At 36.6% G+C, this 27,742-nt stretch overlaps 1 protein-coding gene across 1 annotated transcript; it reads left to right on the top strand.

Moving 5' to 3' along the window:
- Positions 1-212: 212 nt before the first annotated feature.
- On the top strand, positions 213-27,131 carry LOC144451001 (von Willebrand factor D and EGF domain-containing protein-like; the record flags this gene model as incomplete). Its single annotated transcript, XM_078141760.1, has 30 exons — positions 213-383; positions 3,181-3,418; positions 5,251-5,310; positions 5,993-6,129; positions 7,508-7,606; positions 8,305-8,394; positions 8,845-8,983; positions 9,559-9,773; positions 10,116-10,189; positions 11,134-11,197; positions 11,289-11,498; positions 11,857-12,071; positions 12,724-13,550; positions 14,083-14,219; positions 14,433-14,591; positions 15,372-15,470; positions 15,793-15,910; positions 16,774-17,030; positions 17,698-17,926; positions 18,310-18,450; positions 19,029-19,124; positions 19,445-19,540; positions 20,331-20,426; positions 20,780-20,875; positions 21,024-21,119; positions 21,465-21,560; positions 21,972-22,067; positions 22,811-22,906; positions 23,682-23,782; positions 24,785-27,131. Coding segments are annotated over 30 exons (4,563 nt in total), but the record flags the coding sequence as incomplete, so codon positions are not given.
- Positions 27,132-27,742: the final 611 nt, after the last annotated feature.

Raw genomic sequence — 27,742 nt, 5'->3', positions numbered from 1 at the left:
GATACTCGTACTAGTAATAGTATACTAAAAGAGCATTGTGTTTTATCGTCTGCCAGTGTCCCCCGCGCTCAAACGGAATTCGGTTTTGTTGATTGTTCGTAAACGATTAAATTTGTCCAATATCCGTAAATATCCTGTCATTTTCAATACTTGCAAAATTGTGATTTGATCAAATCATATTGTATGTCAACGGTTTGCCTCATATTTTTCGTTTAGATCCATGTACAGATGAAGGGCATCAAGTTATTGACAACGCTTTCAGAAGAGTGACGTCAAAGGCAAGAACAAAGGACGATTATATTTGTGACATTGACTTAAACCGTGGGTGGTACAGGTTCAAAATCTTTGGTAAACCGGCTGTAATACCTACGGAGTGTCAAGAGGTAAGTAGAAGTTCTTGTTCGTATACTACAGACTGGGGTTAATAAACTATGTAGTGACATATTGTGTTTACATTACGGTGTAGGAACGTGGACAGGGCAGTGGTAAGGTCTTGTTCGTTTACTCTCCGGGGTTGATACAGACTATCCTGTACCAGGTTGTAGTTTTGTCCTCCTGGCACGAGGACAGACAACAGTCATCTTGAATGTGGGTAAAACTGTGATAATTGGACAAGAGTACGATTTGTTTTTACCACCACTTGAGTCTATTCCAAATATTTTCTTTCTGTGTTAAATACAACAGCGTTTTGTTTTCACAGAGTAGAGTAAAAGCCCATACTATCAGCTGTCGTACTTTTTTGGTCGACATGTTCGGAAATCAGAAGAAAACGAGGCCAACTTTCTCATTTTGATTTGCTTGTTTTTTAATAGCAGGAAATGAAAATGAAATATGGAGACATGATTGTGTTAAAAGTTAGCATTGATATTTAATATGAAAATTATTTTTTTAAATATGTTTTGAAAGTTACACATTTTATTGAGCCGATCAGTTTCAAACTATTTCCAAATAAGTTATGATATGAACTTTTAAGAATTAAAAAGTAAAATCAGAATTAGCTATATCGAATACAGACTGTATTCTCACGTAGAAGGTAGATTAATAGAAATGAACTTTAACTTTTCTGTGTCTTTGGGCAGGTCGGTGTAATCTATATTGCTAAAAGACAACCGCTGAGAAAATAACCCACGAAATCTTATCAACCTTTTTTTTTGATGAAATAAGTCTATGCAACACATTTTGTATTAAATTAACAGCAGGGCTGCACTTAAACTGTGAATTGGCAAAATACAACTCTTCACAGAGTCATAATGAAAACATTGTTAAACGAACCAAATGAACGGATTAAATTTGGAAAGTTGCGCTGAAGTTTAGATAATATTATTCTTTGTTAGTAATTGATAATTAATAATTACGGCTTTGGGTATTTTTTTTTGTCCTACCTCTGGCCCTTTTAACAAAATAAAAACATCGAAGTAGACCATCAGGTCATGGTCCCGATTGTATACATTTTTTTCACATGTCAAAATCGTAGACGAATGTTGATATTCGTAGTGTAACTTTAGAGTCTTCGCTGTCGGCGTCCTGGCCTACTTTCTGCAAGTAGATGGCGGGAAACGTATACATTTGATAAAACAGTAAATACCAGTTTCTAATTCCAGCCGCTAAAGTCAGGCAGACAGTCAGGCTTCTGTCTATCATAATTATTGTAAATTACTGTACGAAGTTGGATATAAATTTTGCGACTTTTGACCCCTCCACGTCATTTCCGCTCGCCTGGTCAAGAGATCATCCTTTAAAATGTTTGTAATGTAACTTCCATGTACAGGATCATTCTAATGGCTTGAAATCAGTATTATGTTCGTTTATAACAGTCGCCAAGAAGTCACGATCCTCAAAATTTAGGGCCTTTTGGGAGAGAATAAAATGCAGTAACCGTCACTTTACGCATCAATAACGAAAAAGTAATGATGGCTCGGACGAGTATATGAGTTCATTAACACTAAGGTGAACAAACTTTCACTACTCTGGGCGGCATTTTAGAGATCTTTATTTATCAGTTCATTTTTATTTCAGCATATGTTCAGTTCTTACTCAAGACGTGACACGGTATTCATTATTGCGATATTTTGGATTGTGTGTGTTTGAATTTCGAGCCCTGTGTGTTTGTACATTTTTTTATTAATGACATATTTATATGCGCGTGAAAAGGAGAGACTGCACGACACGACTATTTTCCGCTTAAATGACTACTCGGAAACATATCATACCTCATCAAGCATACGAAAATGCGCAAAAAATAGCGATTATTAACGTTTTAATGTTCGAACACTACAGTACCAACCATGTAGGCGCGACTTGTGACACATAACCAGGGTATAAACCCATATATTTGTTCGAACAGTTCAACCTGCTTGTATTAATGTTTACACAATGTATTAATGAAGATTACGACGAACAAGAAATAACATGTAACTGATTAGTTCTCGTTATTTTTACATCACAATTCTTCCGATATTTCACAATGACCATAAAGTTTGTATTAAACTGAACAAGGCATGTGGTTGGAAAATAATGTTACAAAAAAGCCGCCAAAAGATTTACATGATTGTGCACAAACGTACTATACTAACACAGAGCGTAAGCACACGCGCACTAAGACATTCCTGTAATGACACGCACGCACGCACGTGCGCGCGATTAGTAGCGACAAGACCCCTTAAGTCCTTCGTATTTCCTTGTTAGAGCGAAGAAAAACATGTCGGAATACTAACATTTAAATAATAGTATGCATTTTTCGTTCAGCCACGGAAAATCAAGTGACCTAAGGGTCTTGTCACCCCGAGTCGAAAGACGAGTAATGACAAAACCACCAGCCGAACAATGAAAAATATTGAGGAATAATATAATCATACTTCCGCAAGCATAAATCGTGAAAAATATGATGATTTTGATGTTTGGGCTCATAATTAGCAAGACAGAACCAATTATGCAAACGCGCGTTTTCGTGACGCAGTGCGACCTGGGTATAAATTACACCGTCACATATTTCAACGTTCGAAGGCGTTTATCTTGGCTTGCGTGGGGTATAAATACCGTTAACTTGTAATTATTAAACGTGCTTAGTAATGTGCTTACAGGATACTTTTCTCACGAAATCGAAACTGAAATAACGATGGAAAAAATGTAAATATATCACTACTATATCCTTAAAGTGACAAACGTTCTGTTGTTTTTCAGACTGAACACTGTACCACTCAAGCGCCTATATGGTTAAATTTAGAAGGGACAGAACTGCCAGTTGTCGGGGAGACGAAACGAGTAACAGCGTGTGCTGCACTTCAGAGAAATTCTCATCCGAAAACACCAACTACTTGTTGTATACTGAAGTTGGGCATTCGTGTTAAGAATTGCGGAGACTATCTTGTCTACTTTCTCCGACCTCCACAAGTCTGTCATATGGCGTATTGTGCAGAAGGTAATATTTTAAGAAATTATTAAACCATCAGTCCAAATGTTGACTTAGTAAACTTTATGGAGAATAACTCCCGGTCACATATACATCGCAATGTGACCACGTGCCCTATTTTCTCAGTTCGTCACGCCTAATGATGTTCATAAGAATTACAGTGTCTCTTCAAGCCAAAGATAAAACATTGGGAACAGTAGAGACCATTTGTAATGTTATTCTAACACATATTTTGAGTTTTACGAAATAAACTCCTCAATTCAGATAATGCCCAATCGTTAATGTTAAGCCAATTTAATGAGCTTCAATGAACTAATACTGAGGTGTAATATAGCGCTTTCCCACACTTTGCTCAAAGTGCATGCGTTTTAATTCTGGCACGAAACTATAATTTTTATAGTGCAATGGGCCTTCACACTTCCGAACTCTTTGGAGTGTATACAAACCATTTCATTCGCCAAAGGGGCCATGATGTCTTGTAGCTCTAGTGGGGTTACAGTGCTATGACCAAAGTTAATTCAAGGGGACAGGACGCAAATCACCAAGAGGAAGGAATGGGGGGGGGGGGGGTTGTCATAATTGTTCATGCCTGTGTTTTGAGGAAGGGTCAATATTCTTTGGGCCATGTATTCGTACACCAAAATTTGGGTTACAGTGCTATCACCAAAGTTAATTGTAGGGGACAAGACGTAAATCACCAAGATGAAAGAATGGGGGGGGGGAGGTCATAATTGTTCATGCCTGTGTTTTGGGGAGGGTCAATATTCTTTGAGCCATGTATTCGTACACCAAATTTGGGTGGTCAAATTAAATGAACAGTCGAAACTGGATTATTATGACGATGACGGGATCAGTCACGTGAGAATGGAGTATAGTGTGATTGTGAAGTACTTGTCAATGAGGAGATAAAGGGAGACAAATAGAAAAAGTACTTGATTTATAAGGAGGATGATTCTGATGATAAACGAGTCTTTACAAAATGGTGAACGTTTTTGTAGTAGTGGTGGTGACAAAAGAGCTTACTGATCTGACTTACCTCTTGAATCCAGTATCTGTTAATACTAGTTAGTAATAGGTATTTCGGAATGGTATGGCATACGAAAGTATACAGTGAGAATATTTTTCTCTATGTTATTTTTCTAAATTCAGATTTGATTTGATCAGAGATAGTAATAGCAACAGAAAGCACATTTTTAGTCCCTGAATTTCCCAAAACTAGTCCCGTGCAGTGGCAGGAAGGGGAAAACCTTCTCCCACACCCAACATCCACTCGATCGCTCCACTCACTCTTACCTATCACCGCATGTTTTCTTTTATATTACCAGCCACTCTGTAACTTAGAAGTTAAATACACCCCTGTTACACGGCATAAGCAAATATTAAAAATATGAAAACTATAGAAAAAGTCTTACAAAAATAAGTATGACCGTTGACAATCATCCATCCCATGGATAACATCTTTATTCAATAGCATGGCTATGTGGAGACTAAACAGTGCTGATATATGAGAAGGTGACCTTGAAAATGATTATTGTTGGTGCGGGAGTCACAGAATTTTGGGCCAGGTCTCACGGGAGAGTCTTAAATGTTTTAACCATATATTGGGGGGGGGGGTCGCTTTTTCATAGCGACACCTTGGAATCACCCCTCCCCGGTAATTTACGTTCCATTCCTAGGATCTTTTTTTCGTAAGACCACTGACACAATTCTCGACCATTCACTTTAAATATTGCATTCCCTAGGAAACACATTCTTGTAAATTAAAGACATGGTGTGAGAAAAATGTGCTTTATTTCATTATATGTCCATTGACAGTTGATGTGTTCTAATTTCAAACTTAGAGTCTCGGGTGCCATGTGGACCAGAAGAGTACTCCGTAGATGGATTTCAACCATGTCGAGGTATGTAACAAACAATTTGTTTTGATCCTCAGAAAGAAACGTAATGATACTGTTATGGACTTGACTTTCTTGCTTGTGTCTTTTCTGTTTCTAAGTATTACAAAATTTCAGGGTATTGGGGATAACGGGATGGCGGTGGAAAACTCAGTCTGTAGATATGGGGAGGGGTGGTGATGCATCATTAGCAAGTCTCCTCTCTGTAATGACTTGAGTCTTGGTGCATGAATTTGTCAATTTAATCTAAAGTTGATCGTTGCAACCACTTACCTTTGATGAACAAATATGCAGTGATGACGGGAGATTTTGAAGTTTTTCTTTTAAACCAGTGGTTTGTTTTGTTTCATTTCAAAATATGCCTATTTTCCTATTATAACAGCGTTATATTTTAAAGGAGCCTTGCCTAGATGGTTAGGCATGTCTCGCTAGAGCGTACTTTTGATGGCCTTGACCTTTGCCCTGTAAGGTCATATTGGAAGTCATTTTGACATCTTCAAAAGGTGCCACGCAGGAGATTGCATCTTTATTGATATGATGGTGCATATGTCATCGAGTCCTACTTTATGTTATAATAAAATATTAATGTCCAGTTAATACACATTGTATCAACGTTGTTGACCCAAGCACCCGATTGTCAAGTTACAATTATCCCTGGCAATTCATCCCTCCTTCTTTCTCTGAACAGATGCATATCCAAGTCCAGTTTACGATGTTGTCCTTTATCCAAACGTTGTGGATCATAAACCGTACCTTGAATGTGCGTTCTTGCCTCCTACTTCCAATTCGACTTTGGAACTTGGCTATACTGTTACATGGTATAAGGTACCGTACGGTCCAATATTATCAGATAACTAACTATACATTTTACACATGTAATCTCTGTTGCAGGAATGTATAGCACAGCACAGGCACATACATACATACATACATACATACATACATACATACATACATACATACATACATACATACATACATACATACATGCATGCATACACACACACATACATACATACATACATACATACATACATACATACATACATACATACATACATACGTACGTACGTACAGACGTACAGACGTACAGACAGACAGACACACACACACACACATACATACATACATACATACATACATACATACATACATACATACATACATACATACATACATACATACATACATACATACATACATACATACATACATACATACATGGATTGGTCATATACGGTTGTTTTTATTGGTACATTTGTTAAAAAGAATGAAATTTACAACACATCATTATCTTGGGAATTTCCTGTTTACTATTACAGAATGTGCGTCACTCTTACAGTGTTCGTTATAGGGAGTCTGCTACATTTTTGATATTCCAAACTTGATGCAAGCATTTCACTTCAGCAATTGTTCACAGTTTTTGTTTATCTAGAATTATATTATGATACATAGTTAGGCAGAAACAAAATCGTCGAAAAACAAAGAGCGTCAAATTTGAAAACGCAGGCAATACAAGTTTGTAGTTTGCCTGCATGGTCGTAAACCATGGCCTCTTTTACAGTACTTCTGCCTGCATCGTCGTGAAACAGCCTCTTTTACGGCGTAAAACAGCTAGCCTCTTTTACGGCGAGAATGTTCTGCCTGCGTCAATCTAGCCATCGGTACTTCTTTGTTGTGATGCGGAATGATATTATATTGAATGCTTTATCAGTTGATAATTCAATTGATAATGTAAATTATTTTAGGTTTGGGTGGGGTGGGGGTGTTTGAACATCCTACAAAATCAATTTTACTTTTAACAGAATCTGTGTTGTACTTCCAAATACAAATATTTCTTTGAAAAATGTCAAATCAAGAAATGGAACAGTTTTCGCTTTATGAAATGTATGGCCCTAAAATACATTAAAATGCCAATAAAAGAGTTCCTTTTCCCCTGCATACTGGCTTTGTATTCATAGCACTACATACTACCATATACTGATCAGAAATTAATTGTGCTGTTTGAAACAATTTTCAATTTTAAGGGGGTGGGTGGGGTGTCTGAGGTCTAACTAAAAGAATTTAGTTTATTCTACTACACTGAACTGTTAATCTCGCCCCTAAACGACCTTCCATTCAATCGTAATTCCGACATAACCATGCACACAATATATCTCTTAGGCCTAACTATTAACTTAGAAATTGTCTTCTTCAAATACAGCACGAAGACCGACATGATAAAACAGAGCTGTTCTCCGTGGATACAACGAAAACTGTCGCCCGGATGGAGATTAAAGATAAAATCGTAATGGGCAAATGGGTAAGAATAATATTATTTTGGCGTTTAGTGGTTTCTATCAATGCGAACAGTGCTTATATTTATTTGTATTCACTGCTATCAATGTCACGAATATGCCAGCGGTCAAGGCTTCAAGCGAAATTTGCTATGCATTCTTCCCCACCCTAAGAGGGACTATGTTCATAATAGCCGGCCAGGTTTCACCTTATAGTAGACCTTGGTAACGTTGGTAACGTAATAAAGATTTTAAACGGGTCACTCTGTTGAAAAAGACTGCAAAATGCATGCAGGCAACAATGTCACGTATTATTTTCAAATTTACGTTTGGTGCAAACTCAACATAACACAGATGAATTTTCATTCGAAAAACTTGAAACAGTAGTAGACAACCAGAGTTGTTTTTATATCAAGCTTAAAATGTGTGGTCACATTTAAATCCCAATACCCAGTCTTCTATCTAGCGTCCAGGTGACATCGCATCAGACGATTTCCAACTTCGACATAAAGAGACTGTGGTCGTTGGTGGCGCTCGTACATCATCTGCTCCGCTATAATACATGAATAAAGGGACAAAATCTCATTTTCACCCAAAGACTTCAATGAACATCAGGTGATCAGGCGCAAGACAAAGAGAACGTTAAATGCATGTGCCACAGGGCACTGACAAAATGCAAAAGTATTTGCTTCACAGAGTTTTTATTCCTTTCTACTTTTGTCAGGTTAGTTGTCAGGTGCAGTCTTACTACAAGGAGAGCAAACATCTGAAAGATCGAGGTGTCAAATCGAGGCCTTTCTTCGTTGGAATAAAGGTGAGTACTAAAATTGAAATTATTTAAAGTACACTTTCCAATAATATATGCAAACCTTTTTTGTGACGTTACATCTTGATTTTAAATATGCACTTTATATGACATTTATTACGTCAACAAATAAATAAAATGATACATAGGCAATAGAGAGTTTGCAAAAGGTATAAGGCAAAAGTTGTGTTACATTATTGTGTTGTGTTGTGTTGTGTTGTGTTGTGTTGTGTTGTGTTGTGTAGTGTAGTGTTGTGTTGTGTCGTGTCGTGTCGTGTCGTGTCGTGTTTTAAATTTCTGTTATGTTCCCTTTTGTCATGTTATCTTAGTAACATAGTACGGTATGTTAAATCATGACCATCTTTTGACAATATTCCACATGTTTTATGTATCAGTGCATGACAGTCTGAGTGAAACCATATTCACATGACCATATGTTGTCGCAATATTTTCATTCAGGTTGTTCCGTCAACTCTCAACCTCGCCGAAGGTGGCCCTTTTCACATAGTGACTTTGAAGACAACGATACCAATAATTTGCCAAAACTCTACACAAGACTTTTGTACAGTTAACGTGAACTTGAAAACAATTGACGCTGGTAAGTTTACTTCCAAAATACTTCTCATAAATTCGAAAATGTGACAGCTGAAAATCGGTCACCGCAACCATATGTGACCATAATCAATATAGGTTGATGTGAAGCCATCTACTACATGGTCTGCGCATATGCAATTGTGTCGACTGTATTATTACATGATGATTAACAATACGAACAATTGATGTATTTCCCATTGTGTTTTTATAGTCAACCCACAACCAGTGTGAATCTTACTTTTGGCTTTGGGTTCTCGCCTTATTCTGTATGCACAGATTCACTTTCTGTAATCGGCTACCTAGAACTAGAGTAAGGGCATTTGATATATCCATGTCCAAAAGTTGAATTGCATTCTTATCAACTAACATGTATGGCATACCGAGGTGGAAGTTTATTTTCACAAACATAAGCTTGTATTGTATATATCATATCAAGATGAGTTTAGTAAAACGTAACTTAATGTTATACTTGTGAATACATACCAGTACTGCTATTCCGAAGGTTCAAAATATACCAACATTTTTATGAAAAATTATTCTCGTTTTCTCACATATTGTGTCTTTCGTTCTGCATTGCAGATGGTATCCATCGAGGTGACGATATCGTACTCTCAAAGTGTTTGATAACGTTCATCCCCAAGCCATGCAACGCAGGGCAATGTGGGATTGAAACGATTTTGGTGACAGCAGTGACAGATTTTACAAATGATGGCGATAGGAAGATTACCATAGTAACAGATGAAATTGAAGATGATAATAAGTTATGGGATGGATACGACCCTTCAGACATTGCGGTATGGTGTTTTTTAAATTTCTATTTAAATTTATATGGCCTTTTGGTCTTACTAAATCTCCAAAGCATAGCTAAATGAAAATATTGGTGACTGAAAAGTAAGTGTGCATTAAATTCTTCAACTTTTAACATGCTTTCAATGACCAATCGTTCATCAACGTAGTTCAAAGAATTTCGGCTCAGATCTAAATTTCTAGTGTCGATTGCTAGTAGTTAAAACACGAGGGTTTTTTTCAGAGCGAGATTATGTCAAAAATTCATCTCGTACATGTCATTTTTAAAGAACCACCGGGGAGAGAAATACAGACGTTTGTACTCATGACATTTATGTTTCCTTGTGTAGGTAACGGTGAAAGATATACCAACAGCACAGTGCTACTCATTCACTGATCCACATTTTATCACCTTTGACGGCAGGTACAGTACCCCAACATTTGTTTTCAGTTTTTAACTGTTATACTATACGACAGAGCAGTAAATTTACTTTGACGTGATTTAGGTAATTTGTCGACAAAATTGCATGTAAAAAATCTTTTAGAGGTTGAATCTATAGATGTCCGAAGAGACTTTTTGGCAAGAAACTGCATTAGGAACCCTTGAAAGCGTACACCACTCGAGTCGTGTGTATGGACCTTTAATGCGCTGAACAACTTATATGCAAATTGGGGTCATCTAGTTTGCGGTAATCTGTCCAGTTTCTTCCCTGCTATACGTGATTAGTTCTGACGGGTGACGCCCAAGCTCTTTGGCAATAAATTCGGTCTTGCACACACTGTTGTGTCGCAGTGCACGAACCGATTTGGTTCAAGGTCGGGGCAAACGACACATTACTTCTGATATATGTGCAGTATTTCCGATGAGGGGTTGTTATAGTTTATTCTCAAGGGCTCTAGCATAACGCTTTCTAATGAGCTGCGTGTTAGCATGTAGTATTTTCCTTGTAAGTATGCATGCCTGCATAGGAACAGACATATCACCTATCATTGAGACCTAAACAAATCCGTATAAAACCACTTCAGTGCACTAACTATATAGCTTCACAACTCAAAGATGGAACGCGTTATCTTTACGAATAGGTAATAACATTTCAGTACCAAAGTGTTGACTTAGATGTTCCTCGTTCTATGAACAATTAAGTTGGATATAGATACCTTGAACTTCAAGATTGAATTTATGTTTGCCTTGAACCAGTGGCTGGTGAAGAGTTGACGACACTAGGTTCTTATCATGAGAATAAGCCAGATTCAGCAATGCTAGCTAGTTCTGTTTAATAAACATTGACCATGGTGATAAGATTGTACGTTCCCAACACTTCAAATTTCGTTCAATCTATCACGTATTTTCTTTCTCTATCTGTGCAGGAAATACGACTACTACAAAACAGGCACATTTCTACTTTATAAGAGCACTATTCGAGATTTCGAGGTAACTATTCATAAATTTCCTAATTTACAATTTCTACCGTATTCCCCCAAACCAGTTATAACAACCCATAATTCTATCCAACACATTTCAGGTTCACAACAAGCTCTGGCCGTGTGGTGGTACGTCATATCCGGTTTCATGCAACTGCGGATTCGCTGTTAGGGAAAACAACAACGTCATTTCCGTGGATATGTGTAATGGAAATTTTCTGGAGACTTCCCCTGAGGTGAAAGTTCTGGGCATGTTTCCATTGGTAGAGGGAGTTAAAATAAATGAGAACAGAGAAGGTGACAAAATAACAGTAAGTGAAATGAAAAATAAATGACAAAGAATTATCATAAACTCTCTTTGTCGGCATAAAGAATTATATGATGGGTCTGGCATCACAGCCAAGTTATACACTGCGATTCTATACTTGATCCAAAATAGTATGAGTTTCCTCTCGGGCACCGCTGGGACTCGAACGCAGGATCTCCTATTTACCTGACAGGCGCTTTTTTTTCTTTTATTAAAAGACAGGCCCAATGGCTTGCCTTGTGGGAAAAGGAGTTGACAATTCTGGTTGCAAAAAATGTTTATGTAGAGAAAGTACATAACAAAGGGGCTTTAACCAAGTAAGCCACGACATCGGTCCTAATAGTGGACATTTCATGTTTCAGATCGAATTTCCATCGGGGACATTCGTTCGAGCAGACATTGCAGACTGGGGAATGAGTATCACCATACAAGCGCCCTCTGTCGACTTCAATCGTACAATTGGACTGTGTGGGTCATTTGATGGTGACCCTGATAATGACTTCCTTGACAGAGATGGTAACATTCTCACTATTCCATTGAAACAAGGACAGGCCAACGAATTCGCCGAACAGTGGAGGTAAATTATATGAACTCAAATGGTGCCTTTTGCACACATATATTCTCTCTCTCTCTCTCTCTCTCTCTCTCTCTCTCTCTCTCTCTCTCTCTCTCTCTCTCACTCTCTCTCTCTCTCTCTCTCTCTCTCTCTCTCTCTCTCTCTCTCTCTCTCTCTCATATGCTTTCCGTTTCTCTCACACACACGCACACATATGCTTTCCGTCTCTCTCTCTCTCTCTCTCTCTCTCTCTCTCTCTCTCTCTCTCTCTCTCTCTCCTCATGCTTTCCGTTTCTCTCTCACATACGCACACATATGCTTTCCGTCTCTCTCTCTCTCTCTCTCTCTCTCTCTCTCTCTCTCTCTCTCTCTCTCTCTCTCTCTCTCTCTCCATCTACCTAGCCATAGCCATACTGTATGTCTGTCTGTCTGTCTGTCTGTCTGTCTGTCTGTCTGTCTGTCTGTCGGTCTGTCGGTCTGTCGGACTGTCTGTACGACCGTCCGTCTGTTCATCTATCCATCCATCTGTCTACCTACCTGTCACATATCTATCTACCTGCCGACCTAACCCCCCTCCGCCATCCGTCGATCCATACACCCACTCTGGTAACCAAGTTTCAAAATATGAAATACAGCATTACATTATTGTTGCATGATTTACATTTTTCAACAGGTTGCCAGATGGCGGGCTTTTTAGTAACGACCCAGTAGTCAAAGTGTACAGACCAACGGTGCCACTATGTAATTGTGGAGCAAGTTCAAAGGTTAAACAGAAGACCACATTAAGGACACTTGATCGATTTAATTTGCATCAACAATGTAATAAGTTTAGCAACATTAGAAGACCCAAAGTATTACCTTCAAGGGATATGACGTCACTTTATGCAAATAATATTTTCGGCGGGAGGAAGAGGAGAAACGTCAGAGACATTAGGTTTAGAGAGAGGGCGAAGTATTTCAAAAACATCCAGCCTGTTGTGGAGACTCGGGAAAGGTTTGAGTTATTACCGGCCCCAGTGTTCAGTATCGACAGTGGAAATTATGTTGACAGAACTGATTATGTGTACCATTACCCACACCCTGTCGTTGACTTTTCACCACTGGTAAGAAAGTGGCCAACACCAAGCGGAATAACGGAAAAACAAGCGAGGGAAATTTGCGAGGGAAAGTTATTGAACACTACATCTGCTTTAGTGTGTCGTTCACTGCTTGGTGCTAAACTCGATGATGCGATTGAAATGTGCGTCACAGACCTCCAGCTCACTGACGATTTCTTCTGGTTAGAGCCATCGGAAGCCTTAATTGAGAACCAGTGTGAGGCTGCTATTGTCCAGGATGCGTCGCTATGGGAACAAGATGACGAAGGAAGAACAAAAGCTAAGAATATTGTTGATAGTCTGATTTGTCCCAACGACTGTAGTTCCAATGGAATCTGCACTCCAACCGGATGTTTTTGTTCTTCTGGGTTCAAATTACCTGACTGTAAACTGAAATTCAAATGTGCGTAACTTATAAGTAACCTCTCAATATGTAACCGATAATGTTTCTTTTGTTCCAAGAGTAGTCAATACATGGATGCAAATCTTGAACGCAATGCAGACTAATTTTAAAGAGGAAAAACTGTGTTTTCATAAACTTTTTGGGTTCTGGAGAGTCATTTCTTGATTTCACATCACGTAAATTTTGGCGCGAATACCGAGATACACCAACTTGAAACTCTATTTCACTTCTGTTGCTCTCACACTAGACCACCGTTGCATGATGGGACTTAGCAGACATACATATTTAGTAGTTGCACACTGAATATTCATGATCATGAATATTCATTATTCATGATTCATGAATATTCATTCATAATCACCTAAAGGTAATAAACACATAGGAGTGAGATGAGAACTTTTTTATACACAAGATCATAACATGCCCCTTTTCTACATAACAGAACTGAAGAAACTGGGGGGAAACTAACGTTACGTTATAATTGTCTGTCGCTTGTAAATGAATCAGTTTTTCCCTTTCTATTTGTCTGTAGCACAGGCGCCAAAGATTGTGAATTTAGAAAACAATGGGGTATGCGACACTCGCTTTCAAAATTGCAGCAAGATTCGTGTCTCTGGCCGTCGATTCAAGGATCGTGATAACTTTATGTGTATCATAACTCCACTTTCTGTAAGTAAACAACACCCCATGTATTAACGTTGAGGGCGTGAACTTGAAATTACAGTCTGGCGTGCAAATGCACAGAAGGTTCTGCATGTAAGAACATTACAAGTGCTGTATTGCAAATTCATATTACTAATCCATTTCTCAAGAAAATGTTAGGTATACCCCTATTTATATTCTTTAAGCTCTAAATTGAAATTTGATATTGTTCGTTCACAGTTGTCTAACGAACTTACTGAAACAACAGCCCCACCTACATTAAAATCTGCAGTTTTCATCAACAAAAGAACTGTTCTCTGTGAACTACCAGCGATTCCTAGTAGCTTGTCAGGCGAAGATAGGAACCCAGAAGATGGATTGTTTAAATGGCAAATCCAGGTACGTAATTTAAATTCATTACTTAGTAAACGATTATAGTATTAAGTGAAGTTCGTGAAGAGGCGCAGTCACGAAAACAATGTCTGGTCATTTTCGTATTTTACCACAGTTTGATAAAATGCTGACAATACTGAACCATAAAGAGAGAGATAGCTTTCATTTGTAAACGGTATATGCTACAAAATAAATAATCGGATTGTCTGAACAATAAGATTCATATAAAATGATACGTCTTCAATAATTGTTAACATTGGTTTAACATAGATGGCGCACTTTTCGAAAGTTAATTTATTTCCAAAAGTTTTTTTTTTTTAAATGCTCCAAATTGCTGCACATACGGCAAATCATTATAAGAAAGATAAAAAAAAAACCAACGCATGCGCACTGGTTAACGTAATGACGAAATGGATACGGATATGACTACCTAGAAATGGCTACATATGTCGGGAGTACCCCATTGCACATGTCACAGCCAATTTTGTGATCACATTAATTGAAAGTTTAAATGTCAGATACTGTACATGTATAGTTAATATCAAAGACATGATTTTAAAATGATTTTATCAATCAGCAATAATCACTGAAGTAACTGTGGTGTCTTTGCGTTTGTAGACTGTAGAGATACAATTTGTCTACGTTTGGATTTGTGAGGGAATATAGCACTGAACCACAAATGTGACAAACTAATACCGTACTACTGTTTCAAAGCATAATAATTTGGTCTGTCTTACTTGTACAATTATACATTAAAGGTTCACGAATATGGTTTATTTTCTTTAGGTATCCTTTGATGGTTTTGAACCCAGTAATACAGTCGTCCTTACGGTCTTTGATTCGCTGTGTCAAAAGTGTGACTGGACGGGTTTATGTGAGTTTAAAGTGAGTATAAATTTGATTGGCATGGGCACGTGAGTCGTAAAATGAATGTGCATTTTATTGGACGTTTATTAGGGAATGTTATATTTTAAAGTAACCACAAATTGTATTGGACGAGGCATATATGTTTATATATAAACGTGATTTTTGCAATAAAATATGACTTTACAGTGGCGTTACTATAATTTGGTAGGGCGAGACTTGTGTGTCTAAGATGACAATAAAGATGACATTTTACAACAATCGATACAATGTTTAATTTGTACAACAAAGTTTATGTTTGAGAGAATTGTTTATATGGCATTTGTTTACTTTTTTGTCTCAGGAGAATACATGCTTTATTAAAGGGAAGTGTTTCGCAAGTGGTGAACGCGATTTGATGAATCCACTCTGTCGTGAGTGTAATCCCGGGATTAATCGTCTAGCCTGGTCCATCAACAAAGGTTGGTAAGTTTATTCCATATCACTGTACATTAGTACCACCGATGTGCTCTTCTGGCGAGATGTCAAACAACAAACAAACAAACTAAGACGTGTACAAACACATGTACAAACAGACCGACTAGATGCATGTATATACATGCGTGCGTGCGCGTGACGTACGCGCTAACGCACACACACACACACACACACACACACACACACACACACACACACACACATACATATATCCATCCACCCACCCTATACATACATACATACATACATACATACATACATACATACATACATACATACATACATACATACATACATACTTACACACACATACATACATACATACATACATACATACATACATACATACATACATACATACATACATACATACATACATACATACATACATACATACATACACATACATACATACATACATACATACATACATACATACATACATACATACATACATACATACATACATACATACATACAGGCATACATACATACATACATACATACATACATACATACATACATACATACATACATACATACATACATACATACATACAGGCATACATACATACATACATACATACATACATACATACATACATACATACATACATACATACATACAGGCATACATACATACATACATACATACATACATACATACATACATACATACATACATACATACATACATACAAAATTAAGAACATTCACATTCGATATCGCTAGTCAATATTGTAAAAAGATACAGGATTCATATCTTCGTTTTGCAGTCAACCCGAGAAAATTGAGCAAACCATGCAGTAAAGTGAACTTCAGCAACAAAATGTCTTACTCTTTTCAGATAATTTGCCGCCTCTTTACGAAAGTCTGGGTCCCAGTCAACTTATGACGACATTCGTTGGTACGGAAATTAGTCACCAGTTCGCTGCTCTAGATCCAGAGGGATCATACTTGACTTTCAGTCTGGTAGACAGTAATCCCGGCATGGCTATGACGTCATCAGGTCTACTGATATGGACACCAGAAACAACTGGAGAGAAGAACATCGTGGTTGAAGTAACTGATGAATGTGGAAGTTCTGTCGAAATGAGTCTCTTGGTAAGTTCTTTCTCATAAAAACATTGACTAGATGGTTACATTTCCCAGCTCTAAATTCAAGGTGTCAACTATAAATACCACAGTGGAAAGAAACCCAAATGTAGTCTAGGTTACCCAAATTCATAATGTTGCCGATGGAGCTCTCTGTCCTAGTAGTACTGAATTTGTCAAATGAATTGAAGTTAACAAGATTGGCCAATGTTTATGCTCGTCACAGAACACATTGACGTTTCTGTTTATCTACACTAGGTTTACCAGGCCCCCGTTTGATCAGAAAATGTTGTCTGTGACCGTAGAGGGCCACTCATTTCCTGACAGTCATATCCTAGTTTTGTTTTCGTCAACTCTATAAATTCTATGGAATTGATTCAATAGAATTTTCAAAATCATCTTTGTTAGAAGTACGCTCAGCTAGAATTTGTAGTTTGTCATAATTACACATGTTGGGGGTCAGGATGTCCACACTGTATTATATCATACATTTACAGGCATTTCTAAAACCCAGTGCAATCTTAGGACCCCAAACATCATGCAGCAAGAAAAGCCGCGATGCTAGTCAGTTGTTTAGTGACCTGAGATGCGGCTAATCAGAATATATGACGTCAGACTTCAATACTGCACTCTGAACCTTGTATGTCAATTATTTTGTCCACTGGTCAATTTGTAGGTAACAGTAGAAGTCTGTGATTGTGAGAATGGTGGTACCTGTGCGATTTTAGATGAGTTGTCAGAAATAGGCAGCGGTGATAGTTACTGTGCCTGTCCTCAGGACTACATTGGTAACAAGTGTGAGATATTCATGAATAGCTGTGCGTCAGATCCTTATCCTTGTATCCATGGCGACTGCAGAAATCTGTTCGACACCTTTGAGTGCGAGTGTCCGTCTACTCATACAGGTAAGACATCTCTTACACTTTCACAATAATGTTCAGTGAGACTGTAAGTCATATCTAAATGTCTACTGATAATTATGGGAGAATGCGCTTCGGTTATTTCTGAGGTCTGGCTATTGGTGAGAACTTTTGATCTGAAGATCATAACTCTACTGATTGGTCGCATCATGGATGTTCCTCACTAATACACCCATTAATTATCGCATGGATTGTCCATGGTATAGCGTGAGGAGTAACAACCTCCACGTTTTACCACTGCGATACTGTTATCCATATTATGATTCACTCAAATCACACATTGGCTCTCAGGGGTGTTGTATTAAGTCCTGTTTTTAGGTAGACAGATATTGTTACCTAACTTCTTAGTATTAATTCTATTTTTTTAGGTCAATTTTGTGAGACTCCATTGCTAGCAACATGTGATCCGAATCCCTGCTACTCTGGCGTAGAGTGTTCAATAAATGAGGGCGTTGTTTCTTGTGATTCGTGTCCACAAGGCATGATGGGTGATGGTATCGTCTGCACAGGTGTGTTAATAGATATTTTTTCACGATCTTCATTTTTCAAATTTAGAACCTTGTTTTTTACGCAGAAATTATTTCAAGAGGAATTTACATCAAAATGTGCATTTTGGTCACAGAGTAGTTTATGTGTCATCAACGAGATTTTGTATATCTAAGGTTGTATAAATCTGAGAGATTATATATGCATTCATCATGCATAAATTATGCAAATTGACGACTTTCCAAAACTATGGCGTTCCGGTGTATGACTTAGCTTCTTAAAGCACCCTACAAACAAGTTATCAACAGTGAGTGAGTCATTGTATTCATCAAATTACAAGTGTGTTTTGTTTTAAACTGCCATCCCATAATTTCACTGCCAAGCCAATTTATAAAATTCGAAATTAATAACGTATTTCTCCTTTAGAAGATCTCTATCTATGAGCTCAGGCCACCAGAATTGTTTGGTCTGGAGATGTTGACCTCCCAATAGAAATGCTCTTTGTTGCAAGATTTTACCCAAGAAGCGCCGAGTCTTCTGTGTCATGTAATTGTTGTTGTTTTTGTGTGACAATTATCTGATATTTCTATTTATTCCCTAGAAATGTGTCACAGACCATGTCCACGTCATTCCTATTGCGCAGAACCGGATGTATGTAAATGTAGTCCCGGTTATGTTGGCTTTGGCTGCCATATTGGTAAGATTCGCTTTCTTGAAATACACATACTATGGTGCTTTCTTCGAGATAGCATCACTTAGGAACATAAAGTAATGTTAGTAAACACAATACAAACACATTCTACTAGGAAATAAAAACAGCATATATAATCAAATGTAATCAAAGTCAGACTCTTTAATTTAAATATCATACCATACCCAGAAATAGAAATTTTCCGAACACATTCGAACTAGAAATATTGAACTTTGGTAAATTTAATGACTCAAATTTCACTTTCCAAATGATGAATAATCATTTTGTGTATGTCGGTGTAACTGTTGCTGTTTCCCTACTTTCAGCTTTATGTCGTCCAGATTGTCAGAATGGTGGTCGTTGTATCGAACCAAATATTTGCCGATGCGCGGATGGATACAGTGGGGAACACTGCGAGACAGGTATAATCTTATTCACCATGACATACCCCTTTTCTTGTCTCAAACGAATCATATCCTGTACATCACGACAACCTTTGTCTACGTCACCGCTTCTGCGGTGCTCAAAATATGAGCCAAAACGTTCCAAATCGGCACTATTTTTCCTGACTTTCCATAAACGCTTTAGGAGGTATACGTATTGTTCCCCAATATTTTTCCTCATTCAGTCGGAAAATATTCGTGACCTAATTGGGTTTGTCACTACTCATCTAGCGACTAGTAGTGGCAATGCCCCATATGTCACTCATATTTTTCTGGGCTAAAACGAAGAAAACCTTTGAGGAATAATACCTAATCATATATCAAATGATCAGGTGTCAGAGGATTTTGACCAAAACCAAAAGGTATGAAATCCAATACATTTACCAACTAATTTATGCCAACATTATATTTCAGTAATTCATTAGAAACTTGCAACCATTTGCTTCTCATCTGGACAGTAGTTTACCTTTGGCAGGCCTGTAACATATTTCCAGATGGTGCTCACAAGAGGCAACTACACAAATGTTGTCCTATCCATTGAAAAATACTTGGTATGTCTGTCAGTGCGCACTGCACAATGCATTTGTTATCAGGACTGAGTATAAAATGAATTTTAGACTAAACGTTAATGGCTTTGTAACTGGTGAGATACAATTTATAGGTACATTTTCCCTATGTATGACAAAGTTGTTCAGTGGACAAATATACTTGTGACTGGGCGATATCAGTCATCTTTATAAGTTATTAAAATTGTTATTTTCTTCGGCAGCTCTCTGTGACCCACCATGTCAAAATAGCGGCGAATGTTATGCGAGGAACACATGTGCTTGTAAATATGGTTATCTTGGCCCAAGATGCGAGACAAGTGAGTACTCAGTAGTTTAATGCTGTATTTATGGATATTATGTGAAGATTTCATCATATCTTCCATTTTAAGCAGCGTATGTACATGTTATGTCTCTGTTTGTTTGTTTGTTTGTTTGTCTGTCTGTCTGTCTGTCTGTCTGTCTGTCTGTCTGTCCGTCCGTCCGTCCGTATGTCTGTCTGTCTGTCTGTCTGTCTGTCTGTCAAAGTTGCACCATCAACATATGATCATTGTATGGGACAAGATGTCTTGAGTTTCATAGTATACTTACACGAAGACATAACTAAATAAGTACGTTTACGAACTGAATAGTTTATGACAAATTCTCTGAGTCACTGTTTTTGTCGTTTTAGTGACCTGTAATAAATATTGCGAAAATGGTGGCGTCTGTTCTTCACCTGACGTATGCCGATGCCAGCCCGGCTGGTCTGGACCAACTTGCTCTACGGGTAAGTATAGTTAATTATTCTACAACGTTAGTGGGCAATGGAATAGGAAGTGTGGGCATATGAGTTTATAATTTCTCAAATGACTATTTAATAGAACACAATTTTTTCCATACTTAATTATAACTCATTATTTTACCTTTTTTATCAGCAATATGTGCACCGTATTGTCAAAATGGTGGCCTGTGTATTCGACCAAATGAGTGTATGTGTTTTCATGGCTTTTTCGGACAAAGATGTGAAAAGGGTAAGAATCAACACTAAACATGATTTTCCGTGTCCAAAACCGTGATTTTCAAAACAATTGTCAAGTTTCTTTGGTATTGCGTTTTTGTATGTTTTTTTTTGGCTAATTTAAATGATAAGTTGACATGTTTATTAAGAAAATACAGATCCTAAAAACACACTGAATATAAAAGTACTCTGCAGTTACCAGTGTTTATGCTGGACCACTTACTATTGGACCGATTTTTCTGCATTTGCTTATTGTACTTCGACGCCCCTGTCCATCTTATTGTTCATACAAAGGAAAAATGTGATGTATATGACAAACATTTACATTTTGAATTAATCTGATATTTACTATGTATAGGTATATGTTCACCTCCCTGTCAAAATGGTGGAACATGCTCAAGGCTGAATATGTGTACCTGTCCAGATGGTTACTATGGGAGACATTGTGAAAGAGGTACGCCAAATGGTAACCTGTTGTAGATATCAAGTAGGACAAATAACTACTTGGGAACACATAGATGACGTAGTTGCATAGGTATTAAACCGACAGTTCTACGTCACTACAACGCGTGTCTACGTCATTAGTTCTGTTGTATTGTGCTTGTAGTGGTCAAAGTAGTCGTATTGGCAATTATTTTATTTTTACTCAAATTATGGATAATTACATTATTCCCAATTATGTTTTCTTCATTTGTCTGGAAAATACAACATACTCACGACAAACACGTTTGTCTTTCAAGGGCCATATTTGACAGGTGTTTACCTCAGGCTAGTGAATAACAAACTGTAAGAGAATAATATCTCAATGTAAAATCGACTCAACTTGTACAAGTTTATATCACTATTTCAATGTTATCTTTCATAGTACGATGCGAACCTATGTGTCAGAATGGTGGTCGATGCGTCCAGCCTAATCTATGTTCCTGCCCATCTGGTTACAGAGGATCTAAGTGTCATAGGGGTAAGACACAAAGACTTATTTTGAGAAAATATTTCAAGGGAATAATGGCAAATTGGGAGATTTGCATGTTTTTAACTAGAATATGTTATACAAGTACAATAACGTTCTCAGCATTACGCTTTGATGTAGCCACATGGATGAGGATTTGGTATTTATTTTTAATTTATAATTTATAAATATAAAATAACTTTATTATGGCTGCCTATTTGAAAAATCATTGTGAAACAACATTAACAAACTATGTGTTTGTAACTCAATACATTGCATAAAGCTAACAAATATGTAAAATGTTTTTTATTGTACGTACAATAACAAACATTTTACACATTTATTGATTTTATGCCATTTATTGAGTGGCAAACAAGGACTTGACATATGTTGTTTCACATTGATTTTTGAAGTAGGAAGCCATGATAAAATTGTTTTATAAACTAAAAATCTGAACTAAATACCCAATCCTCATCCATATGAGCACTTTAATGTGCTTTCAGGGTACATGGATATTTTTACATGACTATCACATACTACTATGTTTCTCCTAAAGACTTTTTCTTTCCAATCACTCTTGGAACTAAATTACATAAAAGCTTACTCTTCGGAATGTAATAATCATACAGTAACATTTTGCTAAAATAGCAATTAATATTTTCTGAATAAACATAATTCGTCGAAGCTTTTCATTGTCCTATAAGTTTATCTGATTCAACAGGAGACATAATTTATATAATAATTATATCTTTCAGCGATTTGTGTGTCTGGGTGTCGAAATGGAGGAGTTTGTATCCAACCAAATGTTTGTGAATGTCCAGAGGGATATGGTGGTTTCAACTGTCAAACACGTACGTCACATATTTACCTTTGAGGTGTTCAATTCGCCGATTGTACCGAATGTTGAAGAACTTGTAGGCCAAATCTAGATATTATAGGTCTAGTAATTACCCTCAATTATTATTCGAATTGCATACATTGTGTTGTCAGTGGTATTGCCATTGCATTCTTATTTGAAATCTGATGTATACACGAAAAGGGGTTAGTATGATATATATATATATATAACTCGGTGAGTATCAATCTGCTAAGACAGTGCTCTATACCGCAGTGGCAGAGCGTAATAGTTTTGGTAGTACTGGAACTCTTTCTTGGTTGTAAATATATATATATATATATATATATATATATATATATATATATATATATATATATATATATATATATATATATATATATATATATATATATATATATATATATATCATAGTGAATATTTGTATTGTATATTAACAATGTACACAAACTGCAGCAAAAAGATATGTATACTTTCAGTTGTGGCTGCACTAAACGACATCACCAGCAGCATTGCAGCAACGTACAAAATGCAATTAAAAGAAAGTGTATGTAAAACCGTTATTGTATTCTTTGGCAAATACGTTCACTGCGCAGTTTGTTTTGTTTTGTGAATTTTGGAACTTTGTTGATACACAAAAAGAAAAATGATTCGTGTGTTACAATACTCCCCTATACACTCCTTTGGCCATATTGAGTGTGTTGTCAAGTTCGTCAACATTCACTAGCCCCTGATTATAACTAAATACCACTATCTCGTTTCCCCTACAGCAATTTGCAAACAGAGGTGCATGTATGGTGGGAGATGCATCAGACCGAACACCTGTCTCTGTAGGCAAGGACACTCGGGGCCTATATGTGATAAAAGATCAGTAAGTCCACTGGCAGAATAGATAGATTTCAACATGTAAGATGTCCATATTCCTTGCTAACTGTTTTCCTTCATTGATACCAGTTATAGCACAACGTTTGTAGGGCTATTTCGAAAATTCCACTGCTTTGACAACATCTCACAAAGCTGTTTATTCTCATATGCTATCATTTAAATGACCATACTTCCTTGCTTATGTAGAGTATTCACATCCTAAGTTGGTATTTTCAAATATTATGACTTAATGTAATCTCATTTCATTTCAACCAATAAGGTAATCTTACGTCATATAGCACCATTTCATTTCAACCAATCAGTTTCTCTTTTACTGTATGTTGTTTGGGTTTTACGAAATAGTTAACTACTACAGGCGTTTATGCTAAAACGACAATGAAGAGTCACTAATCATGCCAGTAGATAGTCCATTCTTTAAATCATCATCGCACCACAGATACCCTTGAAAGTGCAAACGAATAACATCATATAACTGCCACAAGTAAATGTACAATTTATCTAGTTATAAAAATGGAATTAGAGCATATTATAAAGAACTTTTGAATTTTAGATTAACAAAGCCCAAAAAATTAAACCAGTTAGGTTTTGTGTGATGATTGTTCAATGTACATATTTTAGAAATTGGTTGTATGTGCCTCAAGATTGTTTTATATACTTTGTGCAACTTTTTTATTCCCAATCAAACCAAGAAAATAATCAGGGATCACCATGGAAATTTATGATTTAGAGGTCAAAATGATATCGATACAAATATTGAACAAATACAGGATCTGAAATGGCCGCCAAAGTTTGTGTTCACTCGATCTGAAAAAGGAAATTGTAGTTGAAAAATAAGATGGTGAACCCCAGGGCCAGGAATAAGCTTTCTGATGGTAGTGTTGAGTGATTTAAGCCCTTTCTTATTTTCTAGCAAATTAGTCCCAGTAGTGCATTCTTCTGTGTATAACAACAAAAAGTAACAATTCTCATCTTTTTCTTTTCTTTTCAGGCATATATAAGATGACGAGATAAAAAGTGATATTTAAAAACAAAACTATTATACTAAATATTACCTCAGTACAATATGGTGGCATTCGAACATTAACATGCAGCTGAAATTTACACAGGCTCTTTAGATATGCAAATTGAGATTTCCTTTCATACACCTTTGTACATATTATTCTTATATATCCGAGTTTTAAGACTTATTTTATATTTCCAGATATCAATAAAATATTAATAATCTTTCTCCAGTGGTAGAATTTATAAATCAATTTAACAAGTTTATTTTTAATATTTTATTACTTATAACTGGTTATTTTTCCCAAGACTAATTTATATGATTATTCATAATCCATCACTAATACCAAAAGTGTAAAGTTAGATCTTTGAAATATATGTTTTGCACCTTAACGTTTTAGACATATATAATATATGGAAATATGATTTCAGACATGTTAAATAACTTATTTGCGAAATTGAATTTTAGCGTAATAATGCATAACAAGTTGGAATTCCAGCACATTTTGCATAACGTGTGTACTTGATTTCAAAGAACCTGTTTGTGTTGCAGCTTATTTGCATAGTAAGTGTTGATATTTGCATAAACAGTGGACTTTTGCAGCTTATGTGTATAACAAGCAATTCATTTTTAATAAACAAATGGTATGGTCTTTCCATTCATACCATTTTCATAACAATGCAATTTTTTCTGATCAAGATAAAGTGTTTAATGTTGTACAATAGTGTGAAATAGGTGCCTGCGTTTTTTGACAGGCTGTAGGTTATTTAAGGACAAATTAGAAAACGAATTGGTAATTGAATAATGTGGGCTAAGTAGAAATTGCACTTAGAATATTCATTTTAGCTTTAACAATTTCAATAAGGCCAAATAAAACATAGTGTGTTTCCGATAACACAGCTGGTCCTAGTTTAAGCCCTCAACCCCTAACATATTTTGTTTTCATGAAAAAGGGTAAAATGGCAACAGTTTACTTCTATTTCCGTGTACATCTTCATGCCTTTGCCTCATCTGTGGTTAATTTAAAAAAATCGTATTCCAGAGAGAAGCCTGATCTTTTTAGACTAACAGTGCAGTCTGCATAACGTGTTCGTCTACTCAACTATAATTGTCTTCATTTTCTGTCTTTGCATCCCATCAAAGTCTCAATGAAGTATTGTGACCGCATTCTCGCAAACCAGAGTTATTATTTCTACCACTACATTTCGAAATAAGTGGGAGGCTCATAAGAACGTTGCCGTAAAACAGGCCGTGGTTTGCGACGATGTGTGACCGATGAGTATCTTGAAGTAATTTTTAAAAATTTAAAAGAAAAAAGAAAACAAAATACAGACCTACCTACCTTATTTTCTGATGTCATGTTATCGGAAACGTACATTTTTTTATTTGACCTAAGCATATTTTTTTATCGGTATTGATATATTTATGATGACTATCTCAAATCGTTCTGACACCCAGCTCTTTTGTAAAGAGTGATTTTCACTGGTTACCACAGATGGTACCCTCCAGTAAACCAGATAGTCATCCAATATTTAATAATCTAAATGAACTACCTCGTTAGTCACATTATATTTATATAAAAATATATATTAAATATGCTAATATTAATATCGTTTTATTATATATGCATAATTAATTTCATTTGGAGTATAACCATACGTACCTTCCAATTAATTATCTTCAGTCTTTACATGTTTTGATGACGTATTGTTAGATGATGTCATAGAATACTTTGTCAGTACACGTGATTCAGTGACGTGATTATTTTAAGTAAATAATAACACCATCGAATCCATCTTACATGAGAACATTGAACCAATGCCGGGGTTGTCACGGTCGTTATTGAATATGGAGAATAATACAATGACGTCATGCAACAGGAAAGTGGAAAAACAAACCACTTTGAAAGTTAATTCAAATGCACTTTCTGTATATGTTTTACAGATAGGTAGTCAATTCGAACAATCAACAAAACCAGTTTACCCTTTAACATTGCTGATGGTGCAAAATTAATTCCATTGTAAGTGTTCAGGGTAATACATTTTGAGATGTAATTCGTGTATTCTGGTGTATAATATGACAAGACACATTTCTAACAGTACCACATCCCACTAGTTCCGGGCCCTATGTCGTAGTGTACAAATGGAAATCGGGCTGAGTCATTCACAAGTACGTTATGGTATTCCATTTTGTGGAGAATACCACTGTGTAACTTTTAATAGAATATCTTGCCAATATTTCCAAATGTTTAAAGTTATTTTGTGCATGGAAAAGAGAACACAGGCCTGAGTTTTGTAATCTGTGTATATATACTATTTTACGATACTGAATAAAACTGCCACGTTCACTTGAAATCTGTCGTATGAGTTATGTGTCACGTTTTGGTGGAACCTATAGTACTGTTACGTAATCGAGCAGTCTTGCCCATTATCATGTTAATGACAAAATTCACTATAGAAATTCCATCCCGCAAATCTCGGCCAAATAATCTGATGTTTTCCACAAAAGTTCAGTGTGAAATCCATTAACCTGGCAAGGACTCGTTCTATAAGTCCCAACTGGAGCAGTTTTTTCTGTTTCTATCCTCCGAGAACGTCGGCATTTACAGAACAGAATGTGTACAGAAGTAGCGGTACTGTGTTAGAGACCTGGCCAAGGTAAGAGCGACACTTTACAAAATAACAGGTGCAGAATTAGGCATGGTAGTACAAGTGTTCACGGTCTTAGGCAGAGCAGCTCATGTTGGTGTCAGTGTAACAGTGTCAGTTGACAAGGTGAGGACAGTGCTATGGAAATGGGCTAACAAGAAATGCGGACAGATTCATTTATAGAAATAGTGTCCGTTAAATGAAATTGAGAGCACTATAATGTTAAAACAATGAGGATGAGTCAGAGTGGAGTATGACCATGTATATAAAATAGTGACATCTCTGATACCAAATAATG

This window comes from Glandiceps talaboti, chromosome 20, assembly GCF_964340395.1.
Source record: "Glandiceps talaboti chromosome 20, keGlaTala1.1, whole genome shotgun sequence".
NCBI lineage: Eukaryota > Metazoa > Hemichordata > Enteropneusta > Spengelidae > Glandiceps > Glandiceps talaboti.
Note: the sequence above shows the minus strand (reverse complement) of the source record. Positions and strands in the feature narration are given on the sequence as shown.